We start from the raw sequence: 13087 nt of genomic DNA on the forward strand, positions 1-13087 counted from the left end.
TGAGAAACAATCAATTAATATGTCCATAAAGGATCCCTTAATATCTCAGTTGAGGAAAACTCATACAAAATAGGAAGCAGGTGGTACAGAACCCTGACCCTCCTCCTCAAGTTCTACCCTAATAGCTCAAAGACATGTTGGAGATGTGACCAAAAGGGTGCTCTATGTTACATATCTGGTGGAGCTATAGTCTCCTCCAGCCGTTCTGGAAACTGGTCCATGAGATCACCTCTCAAGTGACTTTCTACCCCCTAGAATTCTCACCTGCTCAATACCTGCTACACCATACTCCTGTACCTAAACGTGACTATTTTAAATCTCTTGCGATGCACATGATAAACGCCGACAAATTATGCATCCCCATGCATTGGAAATCGACGCACGTTCCGACTGCAGTAGAGTGGTTCTCCAGGATAAACAAAACAGAAGAGATGGAAGAGCTCGTACACACATCTCAAGATAGAATACACAGGTTTTTTGCTACCTGGATGTGTTGGTCCAACTTCAAGTCCTCGGTAAAATACACAGAGGCTGGAGGGGGTGTGATGTGCCCATAGGCCAGTGTGAGTTGACATGATGTCCGGAGGTGGCTGCCCTCTGGGTGGGGGGGGGGGGGGGCAGAACGCCTGACCTCTACATTTCTGATACCTCATTACCTATCTTCAGCACGTGTGCTCGCCCCCCCTTTTTTTTTTTTCTTCTCTCTCTCTCTTCTTCTTCCCCCCATTCTCCTTCTCTCTTGAGCTCCCCTGTCTTTCTCCCTCCCCTCTCTGTTTCCCCTGTCCTCTTCTTGTCCCTACCTCTTTTCTTCTGATGCCCCTACCCCCTTTCTGTCTCTTCCTTCTGTCCCACTTACGAATTTCTGTAGGAACGCCCGACTTTATTCGACCCATTGGGTGAGTTGGGCGCTCTCCTCCTCTACAACATTGCATATTGTTATTAATGTTGCCATACATTTTCTTTAGCTTGGGTATCTCACCCATGTATACTGTTGTGCACCACGTTAATTTTGCGCACGATTTTCTTGTTTTATCTGTTCTCGCCTTAACTAGCATGACGTTGTGTAACCCATTATTTTCATATACAATAAAATACTTTTGAAGGAAAAAAAATGTAATTTGGGCACAGCATTGCATGACCGCCAATTGTCATTCAAAGTGCGACAGAGCTGAAAACTGAAAATTGGCCTGGGCAGGAGGGGGGTGAAAGTGCCGGTATTGAAGTGGGTAATATTTTTATCTTGAAATGTATGGATTTACCTTTCTATGCATCATTGCTAGTACCAGATTCGTTATTTCATTGTTTGTTTTACCCCACGCATTGACTGATGAAAGATGACAATTCAAGATTATACTTAATACTTAATTACTTATCTGTATAGAAAATGATAAAACAGTAGAAAATATATTTTCTTTATTTACCATTTTTTTAACAGGAATTTCATTGCATAGGTACATATTAGACTCTAATAAGCTATTTTTTGTATTTTAGTTATATACAACATGTACTGTATGTTTATCAATAAAAAAAAACATGATGCTAAACAATAAATCTTTTTTTCACATACAGAAGTATCAGGAAATATTTTATATTCTTTTTGTGTATAACTGTGCCCATGTTCTATGGAAAACACAACATCTCCTCTAGATGTGCATATTTTGCCATTTTTCATGGAAACTCACCACAAATTGTTCATCTTTAGCACTGTCTACTTTTTTTTCATCTATTTAATTGGAATGCTGGTGAACATAGTTATCATTGCAGTGATATGTTTGGACTTTCAATTGCACACTCCAATGTATTTATTTCTCTGGAACTTGTCTGTTGTTGATATTTCTTATACAACTGTTACCATTCCAAAACTCCTCTATATCTTACTATCTGGAAATAATTCAGTGCCATTTACACAATGTTTTATTCAAATGTATTTTATGTTACTAGCGGCCAGTGCTGAGGACATCATTCTATTTATAATGGCATATGACCGATATATCGCAATTTGTCACCCATTACACTATCATCGTATACTTAATAGGAAAACCTGCATATTACTAATAATAGTCACCTGGATTGGTGGGAGTTTAAATTCCTCTTTTATTACAATTTCAGTCTTAAACGTCATTTTCTGTTCTTCTGTTACCATTCACCAGTTCTTCTGTGGTGCTAAAGCTCTCATCAACATTTCCTGCGGTGGAACCAAAGTTTTTTACATTGTCTTGTATGCAGACTGTTTAGTATTTGGGCTCTGCCCAGTTCTGTGCAACTTGATGTCCTATGTAAAAATTATCAGGGCTATTCAACACATTAAATCTAAGGATGGCCGAGGAAAAGCCTTCTCCACCTGTTCATCCCACCTTACTGTTCTGGCCATCTACTATGGATCTGCAGTGTCTGTATATTTGACCCCAACAGCAGACCGCTATGACCTACTTGAACAAATCTTAACCATGTTCTACACCACAGTAGTCCCCATGTTGAATCCTCTCATATACAGTCTACGAAGCAAAGAACTAAAGAGCTCTTTGTGGAAACTAGGGTTGTAGCACTCATAAGTAGGGATGCATTTTGGATTAGCCCATACTCTGGGCTTACGGCAAATTCTGCATTGCTGAGGTTCAAGGACTTAAAGAACATATATGGAAATTCATCAGACCAATTTTATTGCAGCCATAATGCACTCTCTGGTCTTTGAACTTAGGTCAGTGGGCTTGTAATAGTCAGTAAGGGGGTCTTTTGGATAAACCCATCCCCTCACTATAAAAGGGTAAATCACAGCAGCCATATTGACATTGAAAAATAGTTGTGATAGGGCAAGAAATGGGAGTGCTGTTGAAAAAGTGCATTGGGAGAGATTAGTGTTGGGATTATAGGCACTGGCAGTTCTGTGCAGAATGCTGTGCTTTTCATAAAAAAGGGGGGAATAATGGTTTTTACCTTTTTTCAACCATTCTTGCATCTTACTGCTGCTAATATTCTGCAGACTCTTTACAGCCTGAACCTTTCTACACGCACCACAGTGATAACAGGCTGTGTCTGCTTTTCCACAGGGCATGTTTCCTAACTAATGATAGTAGGTGCTTCAAAATGTAAAAACAAAATACAGTAAAACCTTGGATTGCGAGCATAATTCGTTCTGGAAACATGCTTGTAATCCAAAGCACTCTTATATCAAAGTGAATTTCCCCATAAGAAATAATGGAAACTCAGATGATTCGTTCCACAAGTCCTTCAGTTTATAGTCTATATACAAAGATTTATAGCAATGTCATTGGTACAGGTTGTGTAACCATAAAATGTCCATCCACAATATGCAGCCTTCCCAAGGTGATTAGAAGCAAAATCTAGCAGAGCTACAGAATATAAGAGAGATGATAGGCGCCTCTAAGTGTAGCAATATGGTTACATTTAATGAAGGTTCAACATTTTGCAACTCACATGGTTGATGATTAAAATAGGCACATCTAAGTATGCAGGCATACGGGGTAAAGCTGTCCACATAGACCATCTTCTGAACCACCGACTTTAACCACTGTCAGTCTGCAATCGTGACCGGGAAGAATAGCCTGCAGTAGAGTGATCTGAAAGTGAGGCTTTGAATCAATCGTGGAGTGCAGCGGGGAGGGGATGATGAAGATGGCTATGAAGAGGATGGTCTATGTGGACAGCTTTACCCCAGATGCCTGCATTCTTAGATGTGCCTGTTTTAATCATCAACCATGTGAGTTGCTAAATATTGAACCTTCATTAAATGTAACTATATTGCTACACTTTAGAGGCTCCTCTCTTCTTTTTTATACATGACGCTACTTGTATATCAAGACATCGCTTGTATATCAAGTCAAAATGTATTTAAAAAATGTGCTCGTCTTGCAAAGGGCTCTCAAACCAAGTTACTCTCAAACCAAGGTTTTACTGTATAAAGCTTTTAAGAATAATTGGTAATTGGTTTGCTCCCATACATTCTCTTATTACTTATGAGTCTATACAGGGGATATGATGGGGACACAGGACTGTTCATATTCTGTGTTGTCTCTCATATTAACCTCCCTGGCGGTATGATTCTTTCGGATTTTAGGTGCTGAAAGCGATACCATTATTTTGCATGTAATTCTTAGAAATGAGCAGCCCAAACCAACTATTTACATATGATTTTTTTTTTACTGTGCGTTCTTCTTTTTAACATCTCGGGTATGATAAAGTTTGAAACAAAAAATCATAAATTATAATATAATAAAAAACTATAAATAAGTAAAGTATGTATGTATGTATATATATATATATATATATATATATATATATATATATATATATATATACTGTATATATACATATATATACTGTATATATACATATATATATATATATATATATATATATACGTATATATATATATATATATATATATATATATACGTATATATATATATATATATATATATATATATATATATATATATATATATATCGGGAGGAAGCTCACCGCCGAGATACATCGCTGAATATCCCTAAGTAACCCCTCTACCAGGATCCAGCGATCTTCCTAGCGGTACCCCGAGTGTGGCTCGGGGTTACCGCTTTTGGCACTGAAATTTAACCCCGAGCCACGATCGGGAATACCGCTAGGAAGGTTAAAAGCTTTGGTTAAATTTTTTATATACCCTATTATCCCTGGCTCGGTAATATTCACTGCACTCCTTCCCCCTTGGTAACCTTATATTGCCAGGAAGGAGGAAGATATAGGATAAGTCTCCTAGTGCAGCTTCAGATAATATAACAATGATTGGAGGCACCCATATCACATTAAAATGTATTTAATTTTAAGTACAACATGTATTTGTATGTATTGGACAATAATCAAATGTGAGGGAAGTGTTTACGGTGCATAATCCCATGGAATGAACACCGGTCCATATACTCGATTTGGTTTTGTTCATTTTATTTGTTTTTATTTTAGAATTATACATTTACATTTAAGCATATTTCCGGAATGGGATTTATGTCAATATTTTAGAGATCATGACTTTGCTGTCATTGTCCATTTGACATGCCATGCATACACCGGAAACATTTCTTCATTTATGCATAAAAGGGCAGAAGTGATGATGCGGGCTCACTCCTATCTCAGTCGATGCCCAATCGGGAGGAAACGCGTCAGAGAGGAGGCGAATGTTCGCGAACCGCAAGTTTGCGGCGGGCCCCATTGACTTTAATGGGAGGCGAACTTTAAAAACCTTTAGGTCATATTTGCAGCCACAAAATACTTACTAGCTGTGCACAAATAGTCTTTCATGAAAATGGATGGTCTGCTCTACCCAAAGGGTTACTAAAACCAGAAGCCTGCATTCACTATATCTGGTCTCCCACAGTACACAGAACATGGAATTGCAATTTTCTAAAGTAAATATTAACTGATAAATACCTTTTCTCATCAGCAGTATATAGCAGTCTTGTCACTTCTATCAGTTCCAGCTTAAAGCTTGTTGGAGGAGTTTTCATACTGCACTGAGCTGTCCTATCAGGATCAACATGCACCCTCCCAAGAAAAAAAAAAACTCTCTAGCAATACACACCAAACTGAGCATGTGCTGCCTGACTCCATTTACTCTGTCTCATTGGAATCTGTTCTGGAGTCAGTTGAAGAAGGTAAGGATCAGAGAAGACAGGATCAAACAGCCTTTTTTAACAATGCAGAGGATTAGGTTACACAGTGAGTATAACAAGCAAACTTTACCCCCTGAGGTCAATCCCATAAAAAGGCAATTTGAAAAATAAAGCTATTTGTTAAATAACAGGAAAAAAATGAAAACAAAAATATTTACCTCAACCCCAACTTCTAACACTTCTGGGAGATATGGGTACTGTGACCTTGTCTCACCGCTGCTTCCCGGGACAGCAGGGTGCTCAAATCTTGTGAGAATGTACTTCAGGCTTTTGCAGGGAGTTTTCAATAGTCTATCTACCCTGGAGGCATCAGTGAGCCACAGTGATGTCATTCACACATGACAAGATTGCGGGAGACTAAGCAGAGCAGCGTCACCCCAGATCTTTATATCAGTATCACTAGATGTTGTTTTCATAAAAGTTAGTGATTAAAATAAAAATAGGCTTACCAAATGGTATTATCATGTTAACAGTCTCCTCTCCTGCCACAGTATAAAAACACCCTGACGGGAGCAGCGCTGATGTGGGTAGACATACTTATATATCCTCCCACATTGGCTGCTGGTGCGTGTTCTCTGGAGCATGCAGCAGTGAATCTGTGACCCACTGTGTCCACTGCATACATTGTAATACAGATTGGGGTACCGGGCCACTGTGAGTGGCTCTGGTACCATGTGATGTCTGTGACCAATCACAGTCATTACAATCACAGTAGTAAACAATGCTGTCATGGTTTACTACTTTGGGAGCTCTGTGATTGGTTACAACAATCACAAGGTGCCAGGGCCAATGAAAGCGACCTTGTACCATGTGATTGTTGTAACCAATCACAGAGCTCCCAAAGTAGTAAACCATGACAGCATTGTTTACACTGAACACTGTAACCCTTCACAGTTAGCAGGGCAGAGGGACAGGGGCTGCTGTTAAAAATTACATACAACATTTAAATTGTATGCACCTGTCATACAAGTGTGCAAAACTAGGTGAACTAAACCAAAAATATTGTTGGAAGCTAGCAGAATCAAGGTAGAGGAACAGGATAGGCAGCATATGCAGTCTTCAAGGGATGGCAGTAGTGATGGACGAACATCGGCCGGGGTGGTTCGCGAACATTAGCTGCAAACTTTCTCAAAATGTTCGCGAACCGTAAGTTTGCGGCGGGCCCCATTGACTTTAATGGGAGGTGAACTTTAAAAACCTTTAGGTCATATTTGCAGCCACAAAATACTTACTAGCTGTGCACAAATAGTCCCACCACATGGACACTGTCATAACAGAAGTATTGCTATTGGAAAAGTTGCCCTAAAATTTTTTTTTTTTTTACAGCAAAAATACGTATTTTTTTTTCCTAAATCATCCAAGAAATGACAGCAGCTGGAAAAAACATGTCCAATACATATAGGGTCCATTCACACGTCTGTAAAATGGGTCCGCATCTCTTCCACAATTTGGCGGGACATTTACAGACCCATTGATTTTCAATTTCAGTCTGAAAAATTAGGCATTCACAGGATAAAGAAGTAAGTGGCGGCCAGTACAGGCCCCAAAAATTAACCATGGGTTTACCTGACAGCTAAGAACGTTGTATTCTGTGGCTGAAGGTACATTAGGCATTCACAGGATAAATAAGTAAGTGTCGGCCATTCCAGGCCCCAAAAATTAGCCATGGGTTTACCTGACAGCTAAGAACGTTGTATTCTGTGGCTGAAGGTACATTAGGCATTCAAAGGATACAGAAGTAAGTGTCGGCCATTCCAGGCCCCAAAAATTAGCCCACATGGGTTTACCTGACAGCTAAGAACATTGTATTCTGTGGCTGAAGGTACATTAGGCATTGACAGGATAAAGAAGTAAGTGTCGGCAAGTACAGGCCCCAAAAATTAGCCCACATGCATTTACCTGACAGCTAAGAACGTTGTATTCTGTGGCTGAAGGTACATTAGGCATTCAGAGGATACAGAAGTAAGTGTTGGCCATTCCAGGCCCCAAAAATTAGCCCACATGGGTTTACCTGACATCTAAGAACGTTGTATTCTGTGGCTGAAGGTACATTAGGCATTTACAGGATACAGAAGTAAGTGCCGGCCAGTATAGGACTCAAAAATTAGTCCACATGGGTTTACCTAACAGCTAAGAACATTGCATTCTGTGGCTGGAGGTACATTAGGCATTGACAGAAAAAATAATTGTCGGCATTGAAAGGCCCCAAAAATTAGGCATTCAATGGACATGAAATGCCTTTTATGCCGCTGTATTTACCGAAGACAAGGAACATGAATTGTTGTGGGTGGATGGCGGTCTGGCGGATATTTGTGGCCTGTCATAAGGAAGTGTAATCAAACATGGTCTACTGGTCACATGTGTTGAATTCCTCAGAGATCCATGCCTCATTCGTTTTTATAAATGTGAGGTAGTCAACACTGTCATGAGCTAGGCGAGTGTGCTTATCGGTTACGATCCCCCCTGCTGCACTGAACGTCCTTTCAAACAGGACACTGGATGGGGGGCAAGCCAACAGTTCCATTGCAAATTGTGCAAGCTCTGGCCAGAGGTCAAGCCTGCCCACCCAGTAGTCCAGGGGTTCATCACTCCTCAGAGCGTCCACATCGGCCGTTAACCCGATCTAGTCAGACACCTGTCGGTCTAGGCATTCCCTAATGCTGGATCCGGTGTACAGCTGTCGATGGGTCGTTTAAAAGAAGGATCTCGTATCTGAAGTGACCAACACATCTTCAACCGTCCTCTTCTTGCAGGCGCTGTTGGATTGCTACCTGCAACTGTTTCTCTGTGAGTGGAAATTCCTTTGCCAGCGCACACAAAAGCAGAATGCAGCATTTCTCGCAGCAAGGCCTGGAAGTGCTGCATTCTGAACGCTCTCTATGATGGTGGTAACATTTCCGCCATTTTTTGTTTGTACCGGGGGTCTAAGTATGGGTATGCCACCCAGCACTGGTCCTTATCCTTAATGCTTTTTATACGGGGGTGCCCCTTAAAACACTGGAGCATGAAGGCCCCCATTCGCACTAAATTGGACACAGTGTAGTGGCCTGGCCTTAGCTCATCATCCAGGATAACGTCGTCCTCGTGCTCCTCCCCCCATCCACAGACAACACCAGGGATCCCAGAAAGGTTTAAAGCATGCTCTTCTTGCTCCTCCTCATCCCCCCCAGCACCATCCTCCTCTGACTCCTCTTTAGAATCCTGTTATTGACTTGTCTCAGATGGAGTAGCACCCCCTGTGAATTCATCCAACATTGCGACTTCCTCATCTTCCTGCTCCTCGACGACTTGATAAATGACACAACGCAATGCATGCCCCAGAAAGAAGGCATAAGGTACAATGTCACTGATGGTGCCCTGGCCGTGACTGACCAGTTTGGTGATCTCATCAATGGCCGCAAAAGTCTGCATGCGTCGCGCGTGAGCAGCCACTGGCGAGGTGAAAAAAACCCAAGCTCCCCAGAACCTGTCCTGCCGCAGAGTTCGTACAGGTAGTCGTTAACTGCACGTTTCTGCTGGAGCAGCCAATCAAGCATATACAATGTTGAGTTCCATCACGTCGGGAAGTCACAAATAAGATGCCTTATGGGCAGGTTGTGTCGCCGCTGAATGTCAGCAAGGCGAGCCATGGCTGTGTAAGATCTTATGAAATGGCCCGAGATTTTCCTGGCCTGCCGCAAGACGTCCTGGACCCCAGGGTATTTGGCAATGAATCACTGCACGTCCAAGTTCAGGACGTGTGCCATGCTTGGCACGTGTGTAATTTTGCCCTGTTTCAGCGCGCTCAGCAGATTGGTACCGTTGTCGCACACCACTTTACCAACTGTCAAATTGAGCAGTGTCAGCCACTGATCTGCCTGTGAACGCAAAGCTGAAAGGAGTTCAGGACCAGTGTGGCTCTTGGTATCCAGGCACAACAGACGCAGCACAGCATGGCAACGTCTCACCTGGCATGTGGAATAGGTTCTGGGGATCTTTGGCGGCGCAGCGGAAGAGACTGTAGCAGCGGAATAGGAAGAGTCAGCCGAGGAGGAGAGGGAGGAGGGAGTAGGAGGAGGAAAGGCAGGCCTGCATGCAATCCGTGGTGGTAAAACCAAATCTACACGGGTGCCAAGGGTTACATGCTTGATGGCCCTTTAGAAGGTTCCCCTAGTGGGCAGTAAAAGTTATTTACCTTCCCTGCCCGTGTTTGCTAGACCATGTGTCAGTGGTCAGATGTATCTTGGCACCGACACTGTGTGCCAGAGATATATTCACTTGCCGCTGAACATGGACATACAGCTCTGGAATGACCTTCTGGGAGAAATATTTTCTGCCTGGGACCCCAAAGTGGTGTTCCAATGGCCACAAATTTCTGAAAGGCCTCTGAGTCCACCAGTTGATATGGCAGTAGTTGGCGGACTATCAGTTCCGACAAGCCAGCAGTCAAACGTTGGGCAAGAGGGTTATCCGGCGTCATCATTTTTTTACGCTCCAACATTTGGGCCACGGAAGCCTGCCTTTTTCCAGAACAACGTGAGGACGGCATGATGGAAGGTGGAGTGGAGGACAATTGAGAGGAGAGAGGAGAAAGAGAAGGGGCTGGCTGGTTAGAGCCTGGAGTGTAGCTTTGTGGGTTCTGATGGCGTTGCTCCCACTGGGCTCGGTGATGGGAGTCCAGGTGCCTTCTTAAGGCGGTCGTCCCTAGGCGACTTATGCGTTGACTGCAAATGCTGCAGATGGCAACACTATTGTCAGCAGCGGACACATTAAAAAAAGCTCACACTGCAGAGCCATGTGCTGGCGTCCTGGAAACACCAGATGTGACTGTACATGGTTGATGGCTCGCTCCTGATACATTTGCAGCCTGCTTTGTCCCTCCTGTGCAATGCAAGTTCCGCCTGCTTCTCCTCCCTATCTGCCGGTCTGTCTCTCCGTCTGAACTCCCCTCCTCTTCCTCTCTTGTGGGCACCCCTGTGAAGTCCATAGACACGTCATCATCGATGTCACCTTCCCCACCACTAACATTCGAGATCTCGGAGTAGGCAGCAACAGCGGGGACCAACCTCCTTGGGCTGATCTGGGTACTGTCGTCAGACTGCTGAGTGGCGGCTGTTGCTACCTCCTCTTCCTGATCCGATGCCAAGAATGGCTGCGCATAGCAAATGTCTTGTGATGGATCTGAAAATAATTCCAGTGACTCAAGCGGAGGGTATATGGTGGTGGTGGTGTTGGTGGTGGTGTCTTTGGGGGTGCACACAGCAGAGAGTGAAGAGGGTGCAGATAGAGAGGATGAGGAGGGTGCAGAAGAGGAAGGCTGAGTGAGCCACTCAACCAAGTCTGGTGCGTCATTTGATGTAATTGAACGCACCTTCTGAAACGTCACACTTTGGCTCCGGCCTACTGCTCCTGCCCTACCCCTACCACCCCTGCGTAAGGGCCTGACTCTTCCTCTGCTTGTCATTTTTTAAATGACCCTGTGACAAAAGTCTCTAGAGAAGCGCAGTATATGTGGAAGAAGGTATATAAAACCCCTCTTCAATCTGTGGTATTGGGGGGCCACTGGTTTATCACACCAGTTCTACAAAAAATTGGCCAGTAACTGTTGTCATTGTGTGTAGCACAGTTAACGCAGCAAAAGAGGCCACATTTTTGCAGGACTAAAATACACTGTTATAAAAGTATACTGTTAAATAACACCCCACTTCAATATGTGGTATTGGGGGGGCACTGGTTTATCACACCAGTTGTACAAAAAATTGGGCAGTAAGTTTGTCACTGTGTGTACCAGAGTTAATGCAGCAAAAGAGGCAATATTTTTGCAGGACACAAATACACTTAGACAAGTATACTCAGATAACACCCCACTTCAATATGTGGTATTGGGGGGCCACTGGTCTATCACACCAGTTCTACAAAAAATTGGCCAGTAACTGTTGTCACTGTGTGTAGCACAGTTAACGCAGCAAAAGAGGCCAAAATTTTGCAGGACTAAAATACACTGTTATAAAAGTATACTGTTAAATAACACCCCACTTCAATCTGTGGTATTAGGGGGGCCACTGGTCTATCACACCAGTTGTACAAAAAATTGGCCAGTAAGTTTGGCCCTGTGTGTAGCGTAGTTAATGCAGCAAAAGAGGCAATATTTTTGCAGGACACAAATACACTTATAAAAGTATAGTCAGATAACACCCCACTTCAATATGTGGTATTGGGGGGAAACTGGTCTATCACACCAGTTATGATACTTTTTTAAAAGTGATTTTGTCACTGTTTGTATTATTGCTGCAGAAACGCTTACCACACCAGTCACAATGCTGCACAGTGCACAATATAAATCTACTATAATATGCTTTCTATATTAGAAAGTATATTGTAAGTGTATTACACCCCTATATAGTGCACTGCACACCAAAGAATAGTACACCTATACCAAATACCAGTCCTTAACAGAGCGATTTGTGTCACTGACGATCTGTCCCTGGTGCACACAGCAAACCTCTCCCTACACTGACAAAAGAGACAGTACACCTATACCAAATACCAGCCCTTAAAAGGACTTTTGTGGAACTTAACAGAGCGATTTGTGTCACTGACAATCTGTCCCTTGTGCACACAGCCAACCTCTCTCTAAACTGACAAAAAGCAGAATGTGAAATGGCCGCCAGGTCAGGTCTATTTATAAGGTAGGGGGTATGTCCATGTGCTGAAATGTCTCAATTGGCTGTCCTGTTCCACCTGATGGCTGTGTCATGGGTCAAAGTTCTCCCCAATGTAAATGAATATGACCGCCGCGAACAATGCCATATGTTCGCAAAATCGGCAGACTGCGAACAAGCAAAATTCGCCGCAAACCGACTACCGGCCAAACCGCAAGGCCATCCCTAGATGGCAGACCCCTAGCAAATTCAATCAGTTACATCAGCATCAGGGGCTTGATAGCTCTTGTTGATCCAGGACTGGTTACTTATGATAAAAGTCAGCTTGTCAACTGTGGACAGACGCACTCTTTTGTCCGTCACAAAACCTCCAGCAGCACTGAATGTCCGTTTGGAAAGCAAGCTGGAAGCAGGACAGGCCAGTAGCTCCATTGCATATTGAGCAAGATCTGGCCAGTGGTCCATCCTCAAGACCCATTAAGCCAGTGGATGTTCAGCTGGAAAGGTCTCCAAGTCTGCTCTTGTGCCTAGAAAATCATGCACCATATGATGGAGACGCTGCCGATGGTTGCTTAAACCTAACAGCCCTGGGTGCTGCTGAGGACAAAAGAACTGTTTAAAGGCATCGGTCAGCCGGCTGCCTTCTCCACCACTCCTCCTTTGGCTTAACGATGCCTCAGAAACATGTCCAGAAAATGTTGACCTCCCAGTGTCTGGAAAGGTGGTACACAATTTTTTTTTCAAGGCCTCCTCCAGATGTTTCATCCTCTGCTTTCTCTGCAAAG

General features: G+C 43.2%; 1 protein-coding gene across 1 annotated transcript; it reads left to right on the forward strand.

The window, feature by feature from the left end:
* Positions 1-1622: 1622 nt before the first annotated feature.
* On the forward strand, positions 1623-2543 carry LOC309558971 (olfactory receptor 2L3-like; the record flags this gene model as incomplete). The annotated part of the gene is made up of 1 exon (XM_082262077.1): positions 1623-2543. The coding sequence occupies one exon, from the start codon at positions 1623-1625 to the stop codon at positions 2541-2543; it is 921 nt and encodes a 306-aa protein (XP_082118203.1).
* Between the last annotated feature and the right edge of the window lie 10544 nt (positions 2544-13087).

This window comes from Pelophylax lessonae (genome assembly GCF_965119305.1).
Source record: "Pelophylax lessonae genome assembly, chromosome: 6".
In the NCBI taxonomy this organism is placed as follows: domain Eukaryota; kingdom Metazoa; phylum Chordata; class Amphibia; order Anura; family Ranidae; genus Pelophylax; species Pelophylax lessonae.